Raw genomic sequence first — 25,021 nt, 5'->3', positions numbered from 1 at the left:
ACAGATTAGTTGCACAGGCATTGCACTGTTCTCATGGATCCATTTTCCCCTCACAACTTTAGAAAATAAATGTAATGGGGCTGCATTGTTTTGTTTTTTACACTTCAGATAAGGAGTCACAGCGACCTGAAAAGGTTGAGAATCACTGAACTGGATTAGCTAATGGGCTCTTCTAACACTGATCTCTAGGATTCTTTTACACAGAGCCACCAGTTACTCTAAAATCTGAATAGAGAGGCTGGCTGCCGAGCATTCGCTCAGGAACTGGAAGGGAGGGAAACTGGAAGCTGCTCCCAGACAGTCCGGAAGCACCTGTGAGAAGAGTAAACCCTCAGGATCCGGCTCCCAGCCTCACAGGCTGTCCATGGCCGGTTCCATGTTTCTCACCCAGCTTTGTGAAGCTAGGAAAGGTTTTGGTTTGATGGCCAACTTGTACTAACGTCTTCTGCAAGCCAGGAGTGGTAGCACCCCAGCTTCTGCTTCCACCTCTGGCTTCGAAACGCCAAACCATTCAATCCTTCAGCAGTTCCTCTGGGGTGACTGTGCCCACCCTCCACGCTGAGTCAGCTTTCACCTCCCATTAACTGGGCTGGGATTCACTCCACCAGGTTCACGTCCCCAGTCATGCTTCCACCGACTCTTACCTCTGTGTTAATCCAAAGGGTGGAGCCCAAACTGAAGGCGTTCTCCTTGCCCTCCTCTCGGACATCCACATGCTGGTAAATCCCATCGTTCACCTTCCAGGTGACAGTCAGGTGGTTCTCCCCCTTGCTGCTTGGCCGGATGATCACGTCCCCTTGGTCCATGGTCTCCATCATCTTCTCAGCTTGCTTGAAGCTGATATTATGGAATGACGGGTGAGCGATCACCCTCTTGATGTATGCTGTAGACAAGTGGGCGGTTAGCATTCCCATAGTAGCAGTTTCATTGCAAGAAACATCCAGTCCCATTTCTTTTCCCTGGAGCAGACTGCGAATATCCATGCCCCAGGTTCTCAGGGCCCTAGAGAAGGGATACTCACTTGTGCGCTGCTGTTTCCTCTTGTAGTCTTCTTCCTGCTTGTGATCTGCTGCCTCAGCATCAAAGTCATAGTAAGTGTCTTTGGGCAGCTTCCATTCATTGTTCTTATCCATCAGGTCTGACGTCCTGCAGGTCAGGTCTGCACTGAACTTCTCAATGTCTATCTTCATGATCCTACAGTGAACAGTCATTCCTACCTGCAGAGAGGCAGACTGGATTAGTCAGCAGGTGCAACTCACATGCTGCACCCGTCACTCGGAGAGTGACCTATCACAGCCGCACCAGGTGTGGTAGGCTTACCTCGAGTATTTAAAGGGACACATCAACCTGAAAATAATGATTAGATATCCCTCTGAAAGCTGTTTATCTACCACTGTTACAATGACCCTACAGAAGACTAGACCTGGAAGGGATTAGAGGAGAATCTGACTCTTCTCCAGTGTTTTCTCTTTGGCATTTCACAGCCCTTTGCATAGTCAGCTTCCTTGTTCTGTTGCTGGTGTCCCCTAGTGCCTCGGAGCTGAAAGGGGAAGTGAACAGAGAGCAAGCAGCAGTCAGGTGTGCACACACAACAGGATGGGGTGGTGGGCAGAGCACGTTTTCAAGCCTGTCCAAAAGACCCTTCTAAATGAACAGGGGAGCAGAAAAACCCTTAACATTTTAAAGATCCAGGTCATGGTGTTTAAAGGGGCTCTAGGAGAATCTGGTATGTAGTCCATTTAAATGTGTTTAAGTTGACAGTGTCCTCTTAAAAGGGATTGCTAGGAGACCTCAGATCTCAGCAGGATAGTCCTTCATCTAAACGCTAATTCCCTCAGCAAGGATCCCAAAGGAGAGCACAGAGATGAACCCTTCTCTTTTAATTACGTGGACATCTGCATTCTATACCCATGTAATTCTACTAATAGGGCCCAGGTCCCCGTTCTGACGGAGACCAAGTAACTCAGACAAGCCACAGAAACTGATTCAACTAGGAAAAATAACCCTGAGAGAGGGATTCAGCTAGGAGAAACTACCCTGAGTGAGGGGAAAATGACCCTCCTGGAATCTAGCAGCCGCTCCTTGAGCTATTTTGAAAGCTGGAAACAAAGGTCAGCTCCTCATTAGAATGCCTTCCAGCCTCCCAGGGTCTGGACTTCATACAGACTGTAATAAATCCTGCACAGTGTAATATGCTAACTGATTCACACAGTTCCCACCAGCAGCTAAGGGAGACTTGCAGTCTGGGAGAAGGAAGCAAACAAGAACCTAGATTCACTATTGATTTAGAGCCCACAAGAGAAAGAGCAGTTGCAGGGATATCAGGGGGGCAGAGAGATGAGCAGGATTCTGAGCCTCTGGTACCAGCTCTTTAGAGACACCCATCAGGAGCTGGAAGAGGAGATGCACTCTGTTCTCCTACCTTCACCCTTTCTTCTGGCCGCTTAACCACCTTGTCGCTGAGAAACTTGGTTGGTATAAAGCCAGTGACCCCATTGTCCAGCCGTGTCTTCACCCCAATAGCCTGGCCAGGGCAGGAGCCACTGTCAAAGTGATTCCAAACCTTAAGGAAGTAAAGGAATAAGACACTCAGCATGGAAACCAATTTCTGAAGGCAGCACAAGTACAATACAGTTAGACACAAGAGACACAGTCAAGCAGGGGCCTGGGTGTGCCAGGGCAAGTTGGGGGTAAGTTCTGTAACACACTGGCCATAGCAGCAAACTGGAGAACCTGCAGCAGCTTCGGAGAAATTAAAAGACAGAGGTTTGACTGACTGAAACCGATCCATGCAGCATTCCTATGCCAGCAACGCTCGGCTCATAGCAGGCGGGTTTGCTTTGCAACAAGGCAGGCTAGAACGCTTAGGCTCTGTCTACACTTACCGCAGCGTGCAAAGTAAGGCACAACACACGTAGACACACGCCGCAGTCAAAGGGAGGCTGTGTCCGCACCTGGGACTGCAGCCTGTAGCTGCACGACAGTGAAATGCTCCAGCAGTGGGGAGGCAGCAGGACGCTGTGCTGCTAAAAGCTGCAGTGTAGATGAGGGAGGCCCTGCTTGGGTGTGTGGAAAGGGCGCGTAGGTTCCGTACCCTTGGGATTCAGGCACGGAGGATGCTCTTCTGCATGCCTCACGGTCTATGCTGCTGTTCATGCCTGTACCAGCTGGGCCTGCCATGTCTGCACCCTACACGCCGCTGCAAGCGTTGAGGTCCCTTTGAATTCGGAAGCACAACTCCGCAGCAAGGGGTGGGTTCCACTTTAGTCCCATGGGAACTGCTGATTACCCAGCGTCCTGGCTATCAAGGCTGGAATATGCCACTCTTAAGGCAGGACCCAAAAATGCCACCCCATCTAAGAGCAGGGAGTCTGTGCTGGTTCTTAAATTGAGACAATGGGGGTGAAATCAGCTTATTTTCTCCACCCCATAGGCGGCTTCTCTGCATAAAACAGAAAAGTCCAGACTCTGAACAAACCCATTCTGAACATCTGTAGGGAAAAGCTGACCGACTGGCTATAGCTGAAGATCCCATCCCATGTCACACCTAGTCAAATATACTGGGCAACCCTCACACAGCAACTAAGTGGTGCTAGCAGACCTAGAAAGAGGCAATTCCAGAAGCAGAAGTAAGTATTCCTATTAGGTTTACAGCCAAAGGCTCCAGTAGGGATTGGGGGCCCACTGTGCTAGGCGCTGTCTGAACACGAGAGGCACAATCCCTGCCCTGAAGCGGTCTCCTCTCTCAGAAGGCCCCTCCAGTACTGCATGCCCTACAGGATGCTCCGGGGGCAGCATCACATCTGAGCAGCCTGCCGGGAGACGGCACCTGCGGGAGCAGCCCGATCACTTTACCTCACTGAGCTCCGGGAAGTTATCCTGCTGACAGAAGGGACATTGCCAGAGGCCTGTCTCATCATTCCGTATGGCCTGATCGTAGCTTTCGCCTTGGGGCCTCCTATGGGCTATCCCAGTCACGTTGCAGGTGATCATTTTACCTGGGGAGAGGAAACAGGAATATATCGGGCACATGCAAGGGTTGGATGGTGCCCTGAATGGGATGCCACGCAGGCCTCTTGGAGGCTACTTGGAGTACTTAGTACTCCCGTACCTACGGGGGGGCCTTCCATAAAAGGCTGTCAAGTGCAACACGGACAGTGTGGTTCTGCAGCACACCAAGTAGCCGTAGACCTTGCACCGACCCAATCAGCATTCACATAGCTGCCACTCTCACAGACCTCCACTCCTGGTGCAGCTTGCGACAGCATTTCCGTACCTGAGAGAGCCCTCCAAGTAGATGGGGACGTACCTATGTAGAAGGTCTCTGGTGTTTCTTTGGTCAGCATATTGAAGACCTCCTCCGTGTTAGGAGAACGGTACGGGGTTCTCAGATCCTTGTATCTGCAGCTCAGCTCAGCTCGGATGTCGTACAGCGTGATGTGTTTGTCACCGTAACCCTGTTTGTGCAATGGCATGGTTTAATGTTTGCGTCCCATGTAGGATAGAGGTCATGCTAGAACAGCCCTGTGCCATCAAACCCCAAGAGTTCAGGGCTGAAAGGCAGCTCCACCCCCTCTCCCTTCCCCTGCACAGACCTGTCTCTCCAGCTCTTCAGCAAAGGCATCAAGATCCAGGTCTTTCAGACGCTCTGGGTTTTCCAGGATCTCCTCTAGAGCGCCAGCTGGATTGGCATCCTCTGCTGATTCATCATACTCTAGGGCATCCACTGCCATTTTTCTTGCCCATTCGTAGGTTTCAGGGTGGACCCTGGACCCATCTAGGACCTCGATGTAGGAATCCGTGCTAAACGAATTCAAACACATGCATCAAACTGGAAACTCTGCAGGAGGCCAGCGATGCCTTCACAAGCCAGAGGATGCAAAATGACTAAAGAGAACATGCTGCTGCTGAGTTGCTGCTGTTCACTTTCACAGTTCACCGCAAAATTTAGCTGCTTTAAATGAACAAGAATTCTCTTAAATGAACGTGAAATAGAGAAGGGCAGAGTGCAGCCTGCGGCCACCCACATCATCTGGGCATAGCCTGGTTGCTACTGTGCACTTTGGCCAGTCTGATTGAAAGCGAGTATTGCACGTCAGAGCTTGTGCCCTGTAGCAGGAAGCTGTGGCTATAATTTGCTATCTCATACTAGTCAGGTGTGGCTAGTTGACAATGCAACCCTCTGCACCGAACTGTTTCAGAGGTACCAAAACTTTGTCTCAGCCCAAGAGACCCCGCATTCACATTCCTGGGGTCTGTGTCCTGTCAAGGCCAGAACTCCCAGGGAGGGGAGCAAGGCTGAAGAGTTCACCTGGCTGTCCTGTTTGTTCCCAGACTCTTCCAAGCCCAGGGGAGATAAAGAAAGAAGCAGCCCAGTGAGCACAGCATGTTCCCGGCCCAGAGGCCATCCAGAGATTAGAATCAGGTTCAAATTGCCCTCACGCTTTCTATTTAACACTAGCTTTGGTTAACAACATTATTTTTAAGCTCTGTACATTTCTCCACACGAACTCCCACAATCGTCCTTCCAGTTTAAGAGCCAGTTACAGTCTTGTGCTGTGCTACTGCCCCAGGTTTGGGACTGTTAAAAAAAAGCATTAAAAATAAATCAAGGCGCGAGACCAGCACTAAACGAAAGGGTCTGTGGGCAAGTGTGGTGAAAGGTACAAAGACACTAACTAGGGAAGAACTGATTCTCGCTTTGGTTTCTCTTCACCACAAAGGACCCTCCCAATCACGGCAGAGAATTCGTGCTGTACTGCTCACACGAAAGTTTAGGTTGAGTTGGCCTAGAGAGAGTCAGATTAATAACCAGCAATAAACTCACTTGGCTGGACATGAAAGGCTGCTGCACAGAAGTGCCTAGGAATACGGTCCCGGCAGAATGGAATCCCTTTCAGCCAGTCATTCAAGTACTAAACCCATGCAGCACCACCTAATACCAACCTGTCACCCAGCGATGCTGTGTCAATTTTGATGAAACCAGCACAATTAATGAAGACCTTGGGTCCCATGTGACACATGGTGACTAGCTGAGTCCGGTTCTCCAGCCTTGTGTTGTTTTGTTTCAGGATCTAAGGGAGGAGATTTTAGCATTAGCTTTGCAACTCAGCACATGGAGGGTACAGATATCCCAGCCCCGATGGAAGACAGGCAAGGAAAAAGAGGCCTCAGACTGAATAGTGAGGGGTCCAAAGAGAGTATCTGGTACAGCCACCCTGCTCCTGTCGCATTAGTCCTTGCTTTGCTATACAGGAAGCATTTCAAAGCCACACGAAGGGAAGATCTAAAATCAGCACCACACAGCAGGCAGGACTGCCACCCCTCTCAGGACGAGGAGAAGTACTTGGCCTTTCACTTTGTGCTTCCGAAAGCAGCCGAGTGTCCTGATAGCACAGCACACTCATACCTGTCGGACACTACCGTCATCTCAGGAATTTTCTGGGATTGATGGATCTGCTGAGAATTTCTAGCAACACCTGGGAGAGTGGCCCATATGCAGCTCCAAGTTCACTAGCAGTAAGATAACCACTCTCTGGGCCCCATGGGGACAGTGCTGTCAGACACACCACGAGCACAGGCCCGGACACTGTGCCTCCCAGCGCTGCAGCTGATGCGGACTGCCACAGAGTAGCTTTAAGGTAACGTCAGCTGTGGGGTGGCTGAGACAGCTCCATTCTTACCTTGAGCAGGTGAGTCCCTTTGCGTGGCCCCAGGCCACAAACATACTGTAGCAGGGCCTGGCTGTAAGGGTGAGCAATTGCCCGATTTACGTCCACTCCCACCTCATTCACACGGTTTATGAACTCGCAGTAGAGGGCATTCAGCAGCTCCTCCTTCACCACATGTTCCTGCCAAGGGAGAAGGGGGTCACTCATGGGGCAGGTCTACACAATGCTGTTCAAAAGCAAATCTGGGCTGACTCTGGCCCTCACAGGTGTAACCCCTCCCTTAGGCTCAACACAAGTGGAGATTTGTCTTGGAGACCAAGACTAGTCTAAGGCCGCAAGGCAGATGAGCACTGCTCTCTAGAGAAAGGGAGCAGGGAGGAGTCGCGCTAGTTGGACGCATCCTAGAACAGGTGGACACCATGTTGTCTCAGCTTAGGGCCTGTTCCTGCTGTTGAAGATTCCCAGGCTTGTTCTTTCTGACTGAGAACCCTGTAAGGAACAGTTACCTGCAGAGGGTGAAGCTTCAGACACAGGATATCCTCATCAGAGCTGCAGACCTGAGCAAACTCGATCAGGGGGTCCTGAATGCGGCGAGCCAGGGAGACAGCTTGGCGCAGCACAGGGGGGTAATCCCGGAACTCATTCTGCAGAGGATCAGAGAAGCAGAGCAAGGCTCCCATGGCTGCTAGCATTAATGACAAGTGACACCAACTCAAAAAAGCACCTTTCAGCGCTCAGGGCAGGTTGGGGGATGGGTCCAAAGGCTCCCAGGGCTTTTCTACAATTAGAGCGAAGACTCCAGGAGAAAGGAGGAGAGGATAGTTCTAGCTCCATTTTGTTCAGTTCCTCCCCATATTAGCTAGGTTGCAGCAACTCCCTTCTGCTAAAGTGGGCAAAGCTCTGTCCAGACCTTCCCGGTACCCACCACTGAGTCTCCTGGTGCATGTGTCTTCAATCAGCCCCAGCAGGATCCCTTCACAAGCTCCTCCAACCCCAAACCCTGACGCACCTCAGCCAAGGCTTGATCATCATGCAGCAGCAGAGACCTCCAGCCTGCCTGAGGTGGTGGGATTTCAGTGAGATGGGTTATCCTCCCAGTGGCCAGGGAAAGGCAGGCCACTTGGGAGGAGCACAGGAGGACAGATGCACTGGTGCTTTACCTCTGACTTCCTGCTGTTCATGTAGAGAATGGCCAGCTCATTGTCCACTAGCTCCACCCCAATGGAAGACAGCTGCTGCCCCTGATCCAGTTCATGCACAATCCGCTTGACGTCCTCCATCAACATCTGGGCATCCCTGGGGAGACATGGCCAAGGGGGATGGGGAGGAAGACAAGAAAGCTGGACACTCAAATCACACTGATCTCCAAGGCAGCTCCTGTGGTGGGCATGTCACACCCCCAGCTCCCAGCCCCTCTGAACTGAGCATCGGCTGTAGGTGCTAACAGCAAGAGGCTCCGTCAGTCAAAAGCACCAAATCGGAAGCCAGCCAGTGAATTGAGTGATGCACAGCAGGTCTCTTGGGGCATCTTGAGCCCAGTTTGGGGCTTAGTCCTTTCTTACTGATGAAAGGCGCTGGACTGGGAGCCCTGGAAGCCTTTGCTATACAACCACCAAACATGGACACTTGGGCAGTGCGAGCTCCCCGCTTCTGCCTGGTCTGAAGGAGAAGGTCTCTTCACTCTGCTGCAGGGGCCAGCTGACCACTAGCAATGGGACTGAAGCCACCCACTACCACAGGGCCCACGCGAGAGAGGTGTGGCCGACCCTGCTCTAGGGCAGCAGGGCTCTCCCAGGCTGGCTCAGCTGTGCAACGCTGGAGACAGCTGGGTTCTGGGACAAGCATTTTCACTTGGGGAGGGGGATAGAAGCAAGTGACAGATACCGCCTCCGTGGGGCTAGGCGTACCATCAGCACTGCAGAGTGGAGAGCCAACCCCTCACTCGGTAGGATCTGCTGTAGGAGCAGCAGCAGAGTCCCGCCCCGCGGCGGGCGCAACATGGACAGGTGGCAAGGGATGGGGAGGAGGAAGAAAAACGAATGGCTGGGGAGGGACGGCGGGGCGGGAAGCGGACGCCAGAGATCACTCATACCTGTTCTCTCCTGCAATTGTCACCACATGAGGCTTCTTGTTCAGAAGGAATTTTTTCAGAGTTTCGATATCCTGGGCCTGGAGCACAGAAAAGAAAGCAAGAGGCTCCATGGAAACAGGCCAGTTACTAGAGCTTCCCACATGCTGAGCACCTGCCCCAGGCTGCGGAGCTCCCATTTCACAGGGCAAATCCTCAAACCTACCTATGGCACTGACCTGCCACCAAGGTCCGCCAGACAAAACCCAGAGCGGGGCAAAGCACTGGCTCACGGCCCTTCCCATACAGCCCTGGGAAGGGACAAGCTGGCTCAACTGGGGAGAGGTTAGAGGTGACCTGCTCACAGAGTTACAGGGAGACTGAGCCAGAAATAGAAGCCGGGAGCCCTTCCCGATTTCCACTGAGTCATGCTGCCTATTGCTAGCTGGCGGGGCAGAGGCCCTGAAATGGCAGCTCGAATACCACAACGTACACAGGAGCAGTGACACCAGTTCCAAAAGGGGCAGAAGGACCAATTCAGACCATCTGTAACTAATGGACAGCAAGGCCTGTTTCTGGCCTTTCCAGAAGTCAGACAGGCCTTTTCCAAAGGCTCCCAGTGCAGCGAGCAGGGTTCCTCAGCAATCCCACCTGCAAACTTGGGACTCTCCCTGCCCCCATGAACTGCTTGCCTTACAGCCCACACTGATCTGATCTGCAGCAGAGATCGCTTTCCAAAAACGACCCTCTCACCCAGCCAGAACATGCCCCCTCCTCTCCACTCACTGATCCTAGGGCTTATTCCAGAACTCTTCCATTCACAAGCACATAGCTTTGCTCCCAATTCTGATCCATTGGCAGGATGCAGCCAGATACGTCTCAGACTCAGCTCTGACCGACATGCTAGGGATTGCTTCCTGCTGACTGCACTCCACGTGCACTGTCCCACTTCAGTAATAAGCTTGTGAATACAGCCCCTGCCCCAGCTCACCTTCTTGTCCCGCTCCTCCTCCCGCCAGGCGTTCCGTCTTTTGGTGAAGTGTGGCAGCCGGAGGAAGTCTGTAACCTCGCCTTCGCCATTAACCAGGGCACAGAACACGGGGTGGTCTCTGCAAAACAAACAGGGTCCCCCTGAAGCGATGGGAACAGGCTAGTATGGCAGGTAAACTCAGGAGCCACCCTGTCCCTCATACCTGGCAGAGGAGAATGCAATGCCCAGCACCCGAATTCCCTTCCCCTGATTTTCATCCATGAAATCGTCGTCTTCCTCCACCTGCTGGTCTGGACGGTAGGGAGACACCTTTAGCCAGTTGTACAGCTTCCGGCTGCAAGCCTGAAGGACAGGAAGAGGGAGGGGTGTGAGGGAGAAAGCCAATCTCCTCTCCCTTCACATCCCATCAGGCATACGGGCCTCCATTGGGCAAGGTGCAGACGGCACCCTGCACTGAGCATGATGCTAGGGTGAGGCACAGATGCTAGAGATGCTTCTTCTTCCAGCCAGGACAGCCAGTTACTCGGTGTTCCTCTGGGGCCAGAGCTCCCAGCTAGGATCTGTACAACCTCACAGGCCAGCAGCTCCCAGCACGCTAAGCAAAAGATCTTGTTCCCGGGGAATCTGACTCTCGAGCCAAGGAATTACCTTGCTCACTGCTGTGGCAGTCAGGATCCCTAAGCACCAAGAGATTCCTGTTTCTTCAGCACAGAACCGGGCATCCTCCAGGGACCTACTGTCCATTGTGCTCTAGGTACTGAAGGACTAGCGCCCTGATTTGCAAGGTCTGATGGGTAGAATATCCTAGTACAGGTGACCCCGGAATGGGCCAGTTAGAGTTGTATCTAATGTTTTTCTTTCCTTTCTACCCAGGGAATGGAATGAGACTGACTCACGGATGTTCCCGTGGGTCCATCCCCAACCTCCTCCTGCCTTTTCACTATCCTCATGTACCCCCGTCAAAGGACTCTCCCCCGGACTGCCTCCTACACTTGTAACCTCTGAGTGTGACTCCAGCCCGGTCCAGAATGCAGGTGACGAGTCAGCATGGGCCCCAAGCACCTCTCACCTTAATGACGTATTCTTTGGCCTCAACCAGCAGCTTGTTCTTCAGCTCTTTAGCCATCTGCACGTAGAGGAACTGGTTGAGGGAACGTTCGATGGCCATTGTGCGCTGACGATTCCACTCCTGCACCTGGTGGCTGAACTCGTCCCGGTAATAAAACTGCTTGATTTCCTCAAAATACGTCTGGTCACTACCATACCTGTGAGGGGGAGAGACGGAGGGGATGTCACGCCAGCTCCTGCTGAGCTGCCTGGGCCTCTGGAAATGGGGTACCCAACAGCCTTCCACACAGGAGACGTCTGGATCCCCAAAGCAGATGTGGAAGTGCTGCAGGTCCCCATAGGCCATGCCCAGCTTCAGCTGCAGCAGAGCCTATTCTTCCCTGCTGTTGAGGGCTAGGCTCCAGGAAAGGGTGGATGTTAGGCTGTCACCCCCTGGCTGAGCTGCTCTGGTCATGCTGGGGTCTCTTCACTTATGGCCGCCTCCTGCCCATACTCCTAGTTCAACTATGGCTGGCAGAAGCCTGTGCTGCAGTGACGTGGTGGCTCCTCAGGGCCGGGGAGCTCCCTGTCGGTCAGCCTGAGGGAGGAGCTAGCTCTCCCAATGTTCCCTTAGCCAGCTTGCCAGACAAAGGGGCCCTGGTTTTACTCATCCAAGGGCTGTGCTAGCAACTTGCCTGGAAACCCAAAGCCCCCACCAAGTCTGCATAATGAGGGGCAGCCTGCAGAGACCAGCAGGGCCCAGAGGTAGGAGCAGACTGGTGGCTGGAACACCTGGAGTGCTGCACTGGGGAGTTCCCATACTCATGGGCCAGCTCTCTGAGGGAGTGGAGGATGGCTCCACAGGCTGCACTTAAGGGGTGTCTGTTGAGATAAGCCTCGTCTTTCACCTCGCTCCGTTTGTTGTCCCGATACCAGGATCCATATGTACGGCCCTGCCTCATTCCACAGCATTATCTCAGCTGCTCCTGTGCCAGCAAACCTGGCTGCCATGGAGAGGGGACAGGGTTCCACTGCACGATGGAGCACCAAGGGGATGTGAGCTGGGGCCAAGGAAGCTGGCAGGACAAGAGTGGCAGTGGGGGGCCGTCAAAGGGACTCCGAGGCTAAGGGGACGCAGGGGGGAGAATGCTTGGCCAGAGCTGGCCTCACCCCTCAACGCCTTTCATGTCAATACTGATGTCGATGCTCAGCAGCCCCTCCTCCTCAGCCAGGCAGATTTTCAGAAACTGGTCATCTCGCAGCTCCTTCACAGGCTTGTTCTTCAGGTACTTGCAGGAATACGCATAGTGGGCTTCATCAACATCCTGCGCCCCGGAGAGAGGAGACGAGACACCGCTGAGTCAGCGCCCTAGGGCCTTGGGTAATGAGGGCATGGCACAAGCCCAACCCCCCCCCCCACACACACACTAGGAGCCAGCCTGGCCATGTCGACACTAAGTGGACTATACTCGTGGTGGTGGCATAACCCAATAGCATAGGTGCAGCCTACACCGATGGGAGGGGGTTCCCCAGCTATGCAGGAACACAGCCCCCGCCGCAGGCGATGGTAGGTAGGTTGATGGAACCATTCTTCCATCCACCTAACCGTGTCTACACTTGGGGTAAGCTGACATAATGACGTCATTCGGGTGGGGATCTGTCAAACCTCGGAGGGACTTGACCTAACGTTGACCTAACATTCAAGCATAGACCGGGCCTTAAGGTCAAAAGCGGGTTTCTGAGATCCCGATTTCAATGCCTGCCAACTTGCACTGCCCTTCCCCAGAGTCTGAACAGGACTTCACAGACCGCCCCTAGCCCTCCCAGAGAATAAATGATGGTGTCAGTGTCTTGGCAGCAAGAGCTCAAGGCCATGAAATGGTGGGAGTTAAAGCTGAGTTGCAGCATGCTGACGAACTCCTGGGGTAAACCCCACACTGGCCTCTCACACCCCCAAAGTGTTCATGCCCCATCAATGACCAGGTAGGAGCAGGAGCGGACCCTAACTACACACCCCCAGAGAGGTCTCAGAGCTGCCATGGTGGCCTTCATCCAGCCTTCCCCAAGCCAGGCTTCAGCACACAGCAGATGCTAAACCCTAAGCACTGCCCCAAGAATGGAACCAGGGCTGGACTCAGCACTTCCCTTTCGAGGCAGAAGGAGCACGCCCATTATTGAACCATGCAAGAGTGACCGTAACTCCTTGCCTCTAGGTACCCACGCCGGGTGACCCAACCCCAGCCGACGCCCATGGGAGCAGTGCTCCACTCCCTTACCTTTTTACCCTTCTTGGTCGGTGCAATGTTGAGTTTGGCTCTCTCTTGGAAAGTCTGTCTCAAGACCTGCCTGACAAGTGGCTCTCGGGCTATCTGCAAGGCCACCATGTAGCGGGCTCCTTCCAGCACAGCCTCAGGGGTCGGGAATTGACTGAAAAGAGCAACAAAGCCAAGACACAGGATGTGAGAGTGCCTGATGGCATCTCTCCCCACACATCCCAGAAGGCCCATCCATGGCGGCACCTGCACACTGACCTACACACGTAATCCTTGGCCAGCTCCAGCGGCTCTGCTGGGAACTGCTCTGTCTCATGACGCTGGTAACTGTCCCGAAGATTCTCTCCAAACTGCTCAGGCGTCAGACCAAACTTCTTAGCCAGGCCGTCTAGAGCAGAGAATGCACAAGTACACAAGGAAGTGCATCTTTGCAAATGCTGATCAAAACCACCCACCCACATCCAGTAGACAGGGCCCTGGCTCCTCTGAGTGAGGGCAGCTGCTACAGTATGCCATAGTGTGTTGAACACCTGCCTCCACTCTGCAGCCAATGAGTTCATTTTATCATTGAACTGTGGTGTTGTCGTGGGGAACTCATGCTATGTCCTATGGAATCACTGTGTGATGACAGACAGAAGTAGGATAGGCTTATAGGTGTATAAGACTGACAGGTATTTAGGAGTGATGAGTATGTATTAGGTATATAAGTAAAGCATGGCTGTAAAGCAAGGCCTACAGGCTAAGGCCTGTAAGATTTCAGCTTAGCCACCATAGGCCTCAGGCGAAAGGAGACTTGACATGAGTGACTGACCTAAGACTGACCCTATGCCAATAAGCCCACAAGATTACTGTGAAGGATGTGCCAATAGGGGATGTTATGGAAAATATGTCCCTATGTACCCATCCAGACCACAAGACACCTGATTGGAACATAATGGAAAATTCTGTTCTGACTGTAGATTACCCTGGAAACAGGTTGATGTAAGTGTTAAGATGCTAAAAGATAAAGGGGAACTAAGAACAGGCTGTGAAAAGCAGGGCACCCCCAAAGTTTTGGGGTATGGAAGTACAAATAAGGAAAAGGGGGGTTGGAACCTCCTACACAAGCAGAAGGCGTGGTCAGAACAAGATAAAAGAGGTTCCCTGGTTGGGCTAAAGTGGGAAGCCCCTGAAGGGAGACCCGTGCAGGAATCACCCCTCTATCGATGCTCACCAGTTGAGAGATCCACTAGGCTGCACAGTACATTTGGCATGTGAGTACAAATACGGCCTTGGCTATTGCTTGGGCTCTCTCAGCTTGTGTGGATGAGTATGTGCATGTCACTTACAATACATAAAACATTTTTTTAACTTGTAACTGTGTGGTCATTGTATTCGTTCTTCATGTGCTCCGAAGAGTCGCCCAGGCCAAGAGAAACCTGAAGGGTAACCTTGACCCTACTGAGCCGAAAAATGTAGCACCGCAGGAGCCACGCTCACTCCTAGGGATGCTAGAGTTTAACCAGAACTACCAAGTGAATTTTAAATAGAGGCTACGACTCCCAGACCTGATGATGCACTAATGCTGAACACTCCATGCCTGTAGCCAGCTCATCACGACTCACCAGGCAGGAGCCCTTACCCAGTCCGGCGGTTTGACAGATGGTGTACATATCCCTGCGGGATGCCTGCTTCAGCTCGGGCCCCTTCTGCTCCTCATCTTCTGCATCCTCTCCTTCCCCTGCAGAGGAACAGTGTATTCAGCATGGTGTTTATAGGGACACACTTGTTAGACACCTGCAGTGCTGGCTGACTCAGCAAGAGTCCTGTGTACTCCGCTGCAAGCTGGAACTGCCCCTGTCCCAGGGTCCCTGGATTCTGGGACACTCCAAACTGGAGAATCTGCTGCAGCTTCAGATCGCTGACCAATGGACAGGTGCACTGAACAGTCAATACTGTACCAGTAAGCTATGGAACCTGACAGTAAGTTCAATTGTTCTCTGCTTCTACCATTTTAATTTTCAGTGTGCTGCAGAACTTTGTAGTGAAAACCCATAATTGCCTTATAAAAGGCAGTTCCTACATTCCTACAGTGTCAGGAGAAGCTGGCGGTCTTGGCAGCTAGTTGAGGGGCATGTGGAGTTTCTGGCACCTGAGAAGACGTAGGATGTCACCTGGGATCATATTGGCTACGAATGGATTGGACTGATGGAGGGGCAGCTGAACAATGGCTGGTTTACAGAATTCGACAATGTGGCTGACCCAAAGCTACCCGCATCTTTAAATACTGGAGGTGGGGCCAGCTGGAATACAACTCCCAGTATTCAATGCTCTCGTTTGATCTGCCACGATCCTGAAACCAATAGCTGCCACAGGCTGCACATGCAGACTGAAGATGAGGGTAGCTGCAACTTGCTCCAGTCTAGGTTAATGAGTTGCAGAGCTCAGTCTCCTGGACAGTTGCAAGGGCAGGGATCCCCACAAAGACTTGTGACAGATCAAGAGCTCATTTCAGATGGAAGGGAGCAAAGGGGTAGGGCTCGATGAATTATGTGCACACACGCCTGTGCAGGCATGTGCTTGGCTGAAGGAGGAGCCAGCATGCTGCCTCTAAATGTCACACAATCATTTTAAAGCAGCAGCTCCAGCTGCCCCATGGTCACAAGAGCAAAAAGCCGAACTCATTTGGGACAAACCTTCGGCCTCTTCACCATCCTCCCGCATTCGTTTATGCTTCTTTCGGCTGGCTTTGGCAGCATTCTGCATCTTCGGGATGTCTCGCCCGTAGTACAGCAAGAAATGGTTATACACATCCTTCAGCTCATCCATGGACTGCACGTCCTTCAGCCTACAGTGTGCAAAGGCAGCATGTCATTCCCGTGAGGCCCTGAGCTGGGACCCGTGCACAAGGAACCAGCTCTGTGGTGGATTAGTCTGGCAGAGGAAGAACTCCGGTTATTGCCCTCTGAATGCTTACAGGCAAGGAAGCTTCAGTCTGTTTCCCATCTCTCTGGCTTCACAGGGCAGCTCAGACAGAGAGACTGCAAAAGACAGGCATTGTGCTGCTATGTGACCATTTCATACTGAAAAGGTGCTTGGTGCTGGGATGCGATGGCTATAAAGTAAAGCAAGGGACACCCTTGCACCAGAGTTCTTGCTGGCCTTTTCAGGAATTAGAAAGTGCTTACTTCTGCTGTTTGGGAGACTCCAGCAACATCATCCCTATAGTTTGCAGTGCTTGATGCCTCCCAAACCGCACATAAAAGCTGCCCTGAACTCACTTGTAGTTTCAGTGGGTCGTGTTCACCCCAGAGATAGCTGCATTTCAGGGTGGGGGGGAAGCGATCCTGTTTTGGACAGCACGCATATCAGTCTGTAAGCCACTTGGGGATGAAAGATGCTGTATAAGAACACAAAAGGTTATGGGACCATACCTCTCCATGTCAGTGGTATCAAGCGCCCTTATCCCATCAGCCAAAGGTTTGTCCGGATCAGCAGAGATTTGCTCGTACTGATAGGCCTGCATCTTCTCAAACAGACGGGTCAGGTTCTGCTTGCGGATTTTTAGCTGGGTCCACTGTAACACGGTAGCAGAAATAAGTGTGTGCTAACCCTTCTCTGGTTGGAACCTGCGGTTTGTGGCCCTGCCTCACTGCTACTTCCTCCCCTCCCATCTCGCTGGCCAAGGCAGGCTCCTGGCCACTACTGCTACTAGAAAAACATCTGCCAGCAAGACAACATCTCCAATAGCTGGGCTCACATCTGGTAAGCACGGCAAGTCTCATCTCGGAGACCTGCGTCCAAAGCAGAGCAGGCTTTGGACAGAGTGCACCAGGAGGTCCTGGCTCGCTGCTGCTGGAAGAGTCACCAGACCACAGACAAGTTTAGGAGAGAGAACAGGGCAATCCCTCCTTTCCCAGGTCGGTATTCCCCATTGCCAAATGGTAGCAGAACCCCAAGAAAAGGGACGGCCTGGTCTCCAGTGTCAGGAAAACAGGCTGCAGTGTACCAACGTGGGACTGGATAAACCTAGAAGACTTGGGGGTCAGAGACATGGCCTAGCTGCTGATGAACTAACAATGGGTGGGGAATGCAATGCTTCTGCTGAAGTCTCAGGCAAGCAGCATTCTAGAGCAAATCCCTTGCCCCTCACCTTTTCATCCCACTGCCAGACCCTCCAGAGGTCATTGATGTGCAGCTCCGGCTCTACATACTCCTTTCGGTAGAAGGCAATGAATGGGACCTAGGTGAGAAATGAGACCCATCAGTGCCCCCTTCAAGGACAGACCTACTACTGGCAGTCAGGAGTGCAGAGAAATGCAGTTACCCCAGATGGTGGGGAGGAAAAGCTTCCGGGACTGCAGCACACAAGGGCTGTGTGGAGCTGCCCTTTCCTGCCTTGCTATGGCAGCGTATTTAGTCCAACCCCAATGTGCGGGACTCTGACAGCCCCAGACATTGCCCTCCATCTCCACTCCCACAAAAGTAAACCAAAGGGGCTCTCAGTCTCTAGGTAGCAGTGCAGGTGACAGCCTGGGCTGAGGTGAGTGTGGATTACAGATTACAGCCCCTGGAGTTTGAGTCACTATTTACCCCTTCGTCCCACCTCTTAACTACAGAATCTTCATCCAGCCTTCCCCTGCAGATGCTCTGGCTCCTGCAAGGCCAGGTGCGCTCAAAGCAAGTCACCCGGTGCTGTCCCTGCCCGTGCTGGCCCACGTGAACGCTTTCCATTGGCCCCAGTACATTGGCAGCTGCTGCATTAATCCTTCACATTCCAAGAAAACTAGCTTAGACCCTTGCTCCCAACCCTTCTGCAGAATTGTGAGTTACCTCAAAGTGCTGATTTCTCATGAAATTCAGGGCTTCTTTAATCTTCTGTATGGTGCTGGGCCCCTTGCGGCTGAAGCTGCTACTGGCCTGGCCCCGGTCCAAGTAATCAGAACTTTCCTGAAAGAGGGAATATCATGTCTAGCGCTTCCCACAGCCCCTTCCCCAGGACGCTGGGCAGGCCGGCCTGGTCAATGGGGAGACAGGCCCAGCCAAAGGGAACATGATGTCCCCAATTAACAGATACTGGTTTGAGAGCCCAAAGCATCATTCTAGCCCTGAAAAAAGAAAAGGAGGACTTGTGGCACCTTAGAGACTAACACATTTATTTGAGCATAAGCTTTCGTGAGCTACAGCTCAAGTGCAGTTCGGATGAAGCATCTGATGGAGGTGACTGAGAGCTGATGATTAATAATACTCACTATACCCACAGCACTGCTTCAAGAGCTTTATGAATGACAATGCCTCAGGGCCCCCTGAGCAAGGCATCACCACCTTCAATTCACAGAGGGAAACTGAGCCAGCTGCAAAAGTGACCTGCCCAACGCCAGAGAGAATCAGTGGCAGAGCAAAAACAATTCCGGTGTCCTATCCCCCATCCTCTTCCAGTTTCACCACTAGATAGGTAAGGAACCCAGACATCAAGGGTCCCAGTAAATTAGGTACCACCTCACTCCAAGAAGAGTCCAGGAAGTTTCCCCAAGCAAAGCATGCTGGAGAGTTAGAACAGTAGTCACCTCAGACCTGGGGTCCAAGGAGAAGCCTGTTACCTGCAGCGAGATGGTAGGTGTGGCAAAGGCATTCCTGTAGATCCAGTCAGCTTCTTCCTCCAATTCATCATCTTCAGCACTCTTCACAGGGATGGAGCGCAGCTGTGTGGGAAGGCAGGGTGAAGAGAGGGCCACGTATCACCTGTGGCTTGCATTACACATTGGTTCTGAGGGGCCCACAACCATTCCTTTCATTCCACACATGCCTGGAAGGTCTCAAAAATGCCTGCACCCAAGGGGCTCTCTTGACAGCAGCTTTTCAAAGCATGCATCTTTGGACTCCGGGATCTACCTGTGCCCAGCTTCATGCTAGGTCACCACCAGCTCGCTCTTCTGGGAATCACTGGCAGAAAATTCTGCAAGTGGTGCACAAGTGCCACTGCCAGTCAAACCAGAGGCTCCTAAACCACTTGTGCCATGGCCTCTTCTATTCCAACCACTCTGTAGCCCGTGGGTCTAGCCCTGTTCAAAGTCACCGGCCACGTTAGCGTTATCCCTGCAGTAGCCGCACAGATGACAAAGCGCCAGTGACCGTGCCATCAGATTCTTGTCTCTCTCAGCTCCTCTGAGCATTTAATCTCCCCCACCTCGTCTATCCCCGGGCTTGGTCCACCTGTAATATGACCGTGTGGCAGGGCACGACAAGTCTGGCTAGGCCCCATGACTCTTCCCCCAAGAAGAAGAACGTGGCACTCCCACATGCAGGGCCCACTGATTTGAAGAAAAACAACCAATTCAAATTCAATATTTAAAAGAAAAAGGTCCCTAGCGGCTTCACGCGTTTCATTCCCAGGAGGGTGGGTACAAATGTCTGCCAAAGGTTCAGGGATGCAAACACCCAGGGGGTGGGGGAGGGCAGAGAACTTTGAATGTTCCAAGGGGGTCAGGGCTTTGGGCAATGGGATGAAATTAAAAGAGGGAAAATTGAGTCTGGCTCTCAGGAAAATTCCCCAGTGTGAGATATGTCAGGCTATGGAACACTCACTGCAGGACGTAGCGAAAGCGCCAATTTCATGGCTAGGGTCATTGAAGAGGAGGTTATATTAAGCACCAGAAAATGTCTTGTGAGAAATGTCCTGCATTAGATAGGCTGGGGTACAGACAAGTCTGGAAAGTCCTAGCTCTCTCTCTCTCTCTCCCCCCTTTTTAATCTCCATTCTCATGAGGAAGAGCCGTAATGGATGGGATCCAGCACCAGGGACATCTGGGCGTAGCTGGCTGGCAGCTGGGGAACTGTACTTCACACCACATGGGCAACACAGGCATCCAGTGGCCAAGGAAAAACCCACTGCAGCTCCCATCCTGCCTTTTCAGCACCAGCACACAGGGATAAGGGAACAAGGATCCGATCCCACAGTCAGGCCACACCCCCAAAGAGCTGCACTATAGGCCATCAGCTCTCCCTGGCGGCCAGGAGGCCCTCTCAGCAGCATGGAACCCTCACCTGGAACCTCTCTGGCATGTCGGTCACGCGGATCTCATTGTCTTGGTCTGTCAGGTGACTGTTTTCCAGCTCACTGGGCTCGTACATCTCAAAGATGCTACGTCGACTGATGCGCTTCTTGGCAGTCTTTTTGGGTCGGACACGGATCTCCCCTTCAGCCTCCTCATCCTCGTACTCATATTCCTCCTCCAGCTCCTCATCATACTCATTGTACTTCTCAAATTCATCATAGTCAAAGTCCACTCCGAAGATTTCCTGAGCCTCTTGCAAAGCACTGGGGGCGAGACAAAACTTCATTAACCCCCAAGTTACCTGAAAACCCTTCTCGCTGGGTGAGTGTACCATGGCACCTGTGCTCATGTCTAGTCGAGCATGGCAGGAAACGGGTTGGATATGTACACAGCTCATGAAGCTTCACTCACAGCACATGCTGCTTTGTGCGGAAAGAAGACGTATCTAATCAATTTCCAATTAACTTGCTCCCAAGATCGTTAGAAGGGAGACCTTGTCCCCTCCCAGGAAAAGCGTGGGCACTATAGAACTGCCCTGTGATGGCCAGGGCCCAATGACAGACAGGGACTTCTCATTTACCAGAGGCGTTTCCCCCAATGCCCTTTTCAGGAAGCAGGGAAATAAACCTGGTGGAACTAACACAAGTCTGCCCAGAGCAGTGGAAGCTAACACTTTCTCCAGACCAGCTAAACAACTGGTACTCTCCGCAGCACTATCCCTGAGAGAGGAGCCCTCAGGCCCAGAATGACTGCCGTGCTCTCAGAGGGAACTGGGAAAGTGACAGGCAGAGGGAGTGCCTCGCCCCAGCACTGGGTGACATGAGTAGGAACGGCACTCCCGAGGTTCCAGTTCGGACAGGAGGATGCAGATAAGGGATGGGTCTGGCTCAGGGAGGCAAGGGGATGCCACTGCTAAAGGACTGGTCAGCGTCCCTGCAAAAAGGGGAAATCTTCTGCAAGGGAGGGGAGATTTGGCACTTCACAAAGTCACTCCTGCTCTAGGCCCTGGATTTCATCTTAGCTTGGTTTCCCTAGGAGGGTCCCAATGTGATGACATGGGGACAGGGAGGAATAGGCCAGACTGCCATTGTGAGAGCTGAGGAAACTGAGCAGCCTCCCCACAAACCTCTGTTTCTACTTACGCATCCGTGTAGCCAGGGAGCTTCTTCCGCCACTTTGGCTTCTTCAGAGGTTGCCCATCATCATCCACAATGAAGTCGTCGATGTCTGGACACAGAACGGAGTTTAGGCTATGCAGAGCTCTGACAGTGCGTACGCAGGCAGCCACGGAGACAAGCCTCTGCTACAGGTTTCAGCTATTGTTGGGTGCTAACTTAGCCAAGCCACCCATACCATACAGGTGCCTGCCAGGGAAGTTCTAACCCCTCGAGCTACAGGGATCAGCCAGCGCTAAGCCCACACTCCCAAAGATGAAGAGAGCTTTGCAAGGCAAAGCCACCACAGCCAAAGAAAGCCTCACTGGGGGACATCAGTCACTGGGTTAAATGGAAGGAATACTTGCAGTCCATCCCCTCCCGCTGGCCAGTGATGTTGGGCTGCTGCCTAAGGGAGGACTTCCGGCAGCAGCGGGGCCTAACGGCTCAGAAGTTGGGCGATCAAATGCCCAGAGACAGGTAGTCTGCTCCCTTCATTTGAAGCTGTCACTACCACCATTCTGGGGGCAAGTGAGGCCAGAAGAACAGCAACTCTAAACAACTCTCTTCCCTAGCCACAGCCTGGCCACATCTGTACCCCATGGCTGTACACTTGGTTTGGGAGGTGGGTGCAGAGCACAAACAGCAGCAAGTTCACTCCCACCCTGGAAGCAATCAGTTCCTCCACCCAAACACGGGGCACAGACAAAGCCTCCATACGTACAAGGCCTGAAGTGCAGGGAGTGAAAGCACTTGAAGCAATAGGCCACTGATGCCTACCAGATTCATCTTCCTCATCCTCTTCCTCTTCTTCTGGGGGAGCTATGGGAGCATCAACAGCCTCGCCCCCCTCTTCCCCTTCTCCATCCTGGAAGATTTCTTCAGCAATGGCTTCCTTCTCATGTTCCTCCTTCCCATAATCCTCCTCTTCATCATCCTCATCATCTGACATTTTTCGCACACGCCTGAATTTTTGCTACAAGAGTGAAGTAATCATAAGGTCCTTGTCATCACAGACAGCACATAAATGCGGCTTGTTCTCTACCAGAGCCCTCTCCACCCTTATGAACACTCCCTACCCCACGGCAACGTGTCCCAACCATGGGGAGCACCAGCACACCAGTGCCTTCCATCATGTGTGCAGAACCTCCCCGGGCCTGGTCAAAGCCCTGCCTATCACTCTGAGGGCCACAACTCTACCTTCCCAACACCCCCGCACTCACCCTTGGGCTGGGAGAACTGAAGGCCTGGCCTCCATGGCTGTCCTTGACTTCCACACTGCAGAAGTGCTCATATAGCAATGCACATAACACACCCATGCTGGGCTCAACTTTCCAGCCCCACCTTCCCCCTCTTACTTACTAACCCAAGTCCAGGTCCCAGCTCGCCATGCAAAATATTGGCCTGAAAAAAGAACTCACTCTTTTGACTTTAACACCCAAATTCTCTTCAATGAGGTCAAAATCGTCATCCTCCAGACGGTCGTCGAAAGCTGGCAGGAGAGAGCAGGGACAGGTTAACTCCCCATTACTGGTCAGTGCACAGCACAGAGACTGAGCTAACCCCATTATTGCTCAGGCATCAGACCCTGGGAGGACAAGGAGAAGCCCGTTCCCCATTCCGCAGCTCCAGCAGGACACGTGTGTTTGTATGTACTGCACCGCACTGCCTGCTGCAGAGCCAAGCTTACACAACTTACTGCGTTTTCTCTTTTTGTGGCCAACATCGTCCTCCGAATCACCAGAGTCGCTTGCTTCTTCCTCCTCCTCCTCTTCCTCATCATCATCATCATTAATGAATCCCTTTAGGTTCCCCTGCTCATCTTGATCATCAAGATTCTCCTCCTCCTCTTCTTCATCTGAAATGGGCAGTAATACAAGTTTTAGAGGGGCTCAGGACACTTCACCCAGACTATTCTAGGTTATTTGCAATGAGCTCCTCTCTCAGCTTATCCATGGGGGTCCGGGGTGTCACAGAATTAAACTCTTTCAACCCGCACTCAAAGCAGACTCCTGCCCAAGTCAAAAGCCCAGCATTTCAACAGCCTTACTGGGCTCTGTCTGCATTGAGAACAGAATTACAAGCAGGTCTCATTACTGAAACAATTTTGCGGCGCTGAAGTGAATATTAGTCTCCAGCGAGCAGCTGGGTTACCCTAGCTGACTGCCTCTAGCTCTGTCCATCTGAACCGTGGAGGCAGGCTGCAACGAGCAGAAGGCCAGAGACTCTGGAACCGCCGCTCTTCCCCCTCAAACAAAGCTCAAGTTCATGGACCTTCCCAGCTGGCTCCAAGGCCTGCTCACTGGAGCAGCTCTCTCTGCAGAGGAAATGGAGGGGCTGCGTGTGTGTCTGGGGAATTCCTTTGCTTTATTGGGTAGCATCAGGTGGCTCTAGATGTTGATGGCAGGTGATTTGGTGCTTGGGAATAGAAAATACGCTTCCAAGTGCTTTGAGGAAGAAAAGCACTAAAACATTGTATGGGACTGTCTAGAGCCTGCCCTCCTATACTCATTACGCCATGGCTTTGTCATGTGTTCCCCACAGATATAGGATGCTAAACAGGATAACTAGGGATCAAATCCTTTAAATAAAAAAGCACTAAGGGCTTATTTACACGGGGAAATTTACCGACAAAACTATAGCAGCATAACGCCGCATGTGGCCGCTCCTACTACAGACTAAGTACTTCCCTTAGGACGGTGGTGTATCTATACCCGTAGAGTTCTACTGGCAGTTTTCTCCATGGAGACAAGATTTCCCAGTCAGCACAGGACACACTTGTGTGTCTGTTTCTCAGGAGAGTGCTGCCTTATATGGCCTGGTGGCAGGATATAGTTCACACCGCAACCCTCCGCCCCGCAGTGATGAGAAGGAACCTTGCTACGCACTGAAACATGGAAGAGCCGCCATGACTCCTCAGGGCATGTTGAGAGCGCTGAAGCAGATGAGCGTGATGACAGACAAGCAAACTCACCATCTTCCTCTTCCACAAATTTCTTGTTTACTCTCGGAACAACCTCCCCATCATCGTTGTATTCCTCCTCCGACTCCTCAGCCTCACTCTCTACAAAATCAGACATGGCTCCGGCTTCTCACACCCCGCTCCACAGAGAACTACCTGGCAAACATGAAATCCCACTTACAACCAGCCAAGGAAGCAAAAAACAATGTACTCCGAGGAGTCACAAATACAGAGAGAGAGTTAAGGCAACAGGATTTCAAACCATTTATGAAGCCCCCTGAATTACGCATAATCCATCCTGCATGAATGCACCAGTTGCCAAGGACTGTGCAAATCAGACAGCAGCCCAGAGCTTCTAGAGGCTTTTAACCTGGTCTGAGTGAGCAGCCAAATCACAGGAGCAACCATCATTACAGAGCTGAGCTCCTGTCGCATCCAGAAAAGCAGCACCACTTGATCGCTGCCCAGAAACCTATTAGGTATACAACCTCAGCGAAGGTTTTAACAGGATTAAACGTCACACTTGGCTAATGAAATAAAAGCTAGAGAAGCCTGATAGGGTATATTGCTGACTGGCTGCTTACCAGCCTAGACAAACAAGGTAGCACCTTGTTCACAGAGCTCCAGGAGCCAAAGATGGCAAACTTACTACAGGAGAGGGCCTCAGAGGACAGAATGCACTAGGAGCCTGAATGTGACAAAGCATGACAGTTACACAGCATCACAATAACCCTGCTCTGGATTAGAATGTTTACGGATTGCCAGAGAACAGTAAAAGGACTCAGTGGTAGGATTGAAATGAAGGCACTAGACGAGGACTT

The 25,021-nt window shown here is 52.2% G+C and overlaps 1 protein-coding gene across 2 annotated transcripts in view; it reads right to left on the bottom strand.

Moving 5' to 3' along the window:
* Window positions 1–24,510, bottom strand: part of SUPT6H (SPT6 homolog, histone chaperone and transcription elongation factor) — a 32,037-nt gene extending 7,527 nt beyond the window's left edge. The window contains exons 1-29 of one of the 2 annotated variants that reach the window (XM_073315813.2): window positions 24,213–24,510; window positions 22,938–23,096; window positions 22,660–22,730; window positions 22,019–22,214; window positions 21,227–21,311; window positions 20,074–20,347; window positions 18,630–18,731; window positions 17,863–17,979; window positions 17,183–17,272; window positions 16,464–16,606; window positions 15,726–15,877; window positions 14,672–14,770; window positions 13,309–13,438; window positions 13,054–13,204; window positions 11,948–12,102; window positions 10,800–10,995; window positions 9,933–10,072; window positions 9,731–9,848; window positions 8,764–8,840; window positions 7,832–7,967; window positions 7,178–7,315; window positions 6,684–6,851; window positions 5,947–6,074; window positions 4,596–4,803; window positions 4,310–4,457; window positions 3,856–3,998; window positions 2,423–2,563; window positions 1,022–1,217; window positions 645–883 (exon numbers count right to left, since the gene is read on the bottom strand). In XM_073315813.2, the coding sequence (XP_073171914.1) occupies window positions 645–883; window positions 1,022–1,217; window positions 2,423–2,563; window positions 3,856–3,998; window positions 4,310–4,457; window positions 4,596–4,803; window positions 5,947–6,074; window positions 6,684–6,851; window positions 7,178–7,315; window positions 7,832–7,967; window positions 8,764–8,840; window positions 9,731–9,848; window positions 9,933–10,072; window positions 10,800–10,995; window positions 11,948–12,102; window positions 13,054–13,204; window positions 13,309–13,438; window positions 14,672–14,770; window positions 15,726–15,877; window positions 16,464–16,606; window positions 17,183–17,272; window positions 17,863–17,979; window positions 18,630–18,731; window positions 20,074–20,347; window positions 21,227–21,311; window positions 22,019–22,214; window positions 22,660–22,730; window positions 22,938–23,096; window positions 24,213–24,318 (4,206 nt within the window). In that variant the 5' untranslated portion in view covers window positions 24,319–24,510. The remainder of the gene's footprint in view (window positions 1–644; window positions 884–1,021; window positions 1,218–2,422; window positions 2,564–3,855; window positions 3,999–4,309; window positions 4,458–4,595; window positions 4,804–5,946; window positions 6,075–6,683; window positions 6,852–7,177; window positions 7,316–7,831; window positions 7,968–8,763; window positions 8,841–9,730; window positions 9,849–9,932; window positions 10,073–10,799; window positions 10,996–11,947; window positions 12,103–13,053; window positions 13,205–13,308; window positions 13,439–14,671; window positions 14,771–15,725; window positions 15,878–16,463; window positions 16,607–17,182; window positions 17,273–17,862; window positions 17,980–18,629; window positions 18,732–20,073; window positions 20,348–21,226; window positions 21,312–22,018; window positions 22,215–22,659; window positions 22,731–22,937; window positions 23,097–24,212) is intronic. The other variant, XM_073315812.2, reaches the window with a different exon arrangement.
* Between the last annotated feature and the right edge of the window lie 511 nt (window positions 24,511–25,021).

This window comes from Lepidochelys kempii, chromosome 17 (assembly GCF_965140285.1).
Source record: "Lepidochelys kempii isolate rLepKem1 chromosome 17, rLepKem1.hap1, whole genome shotgun sequence".
In the NCBI taxonomy this organism is placed as follows: Eukaryota; Metazoa; Chordata; order Testudines; family Cheloniidae; genus Lepidochelys; species Lepidochelys kempii.
This window is presented reverse-complemented; position numbering and strand designations above follow the sequence as displayed.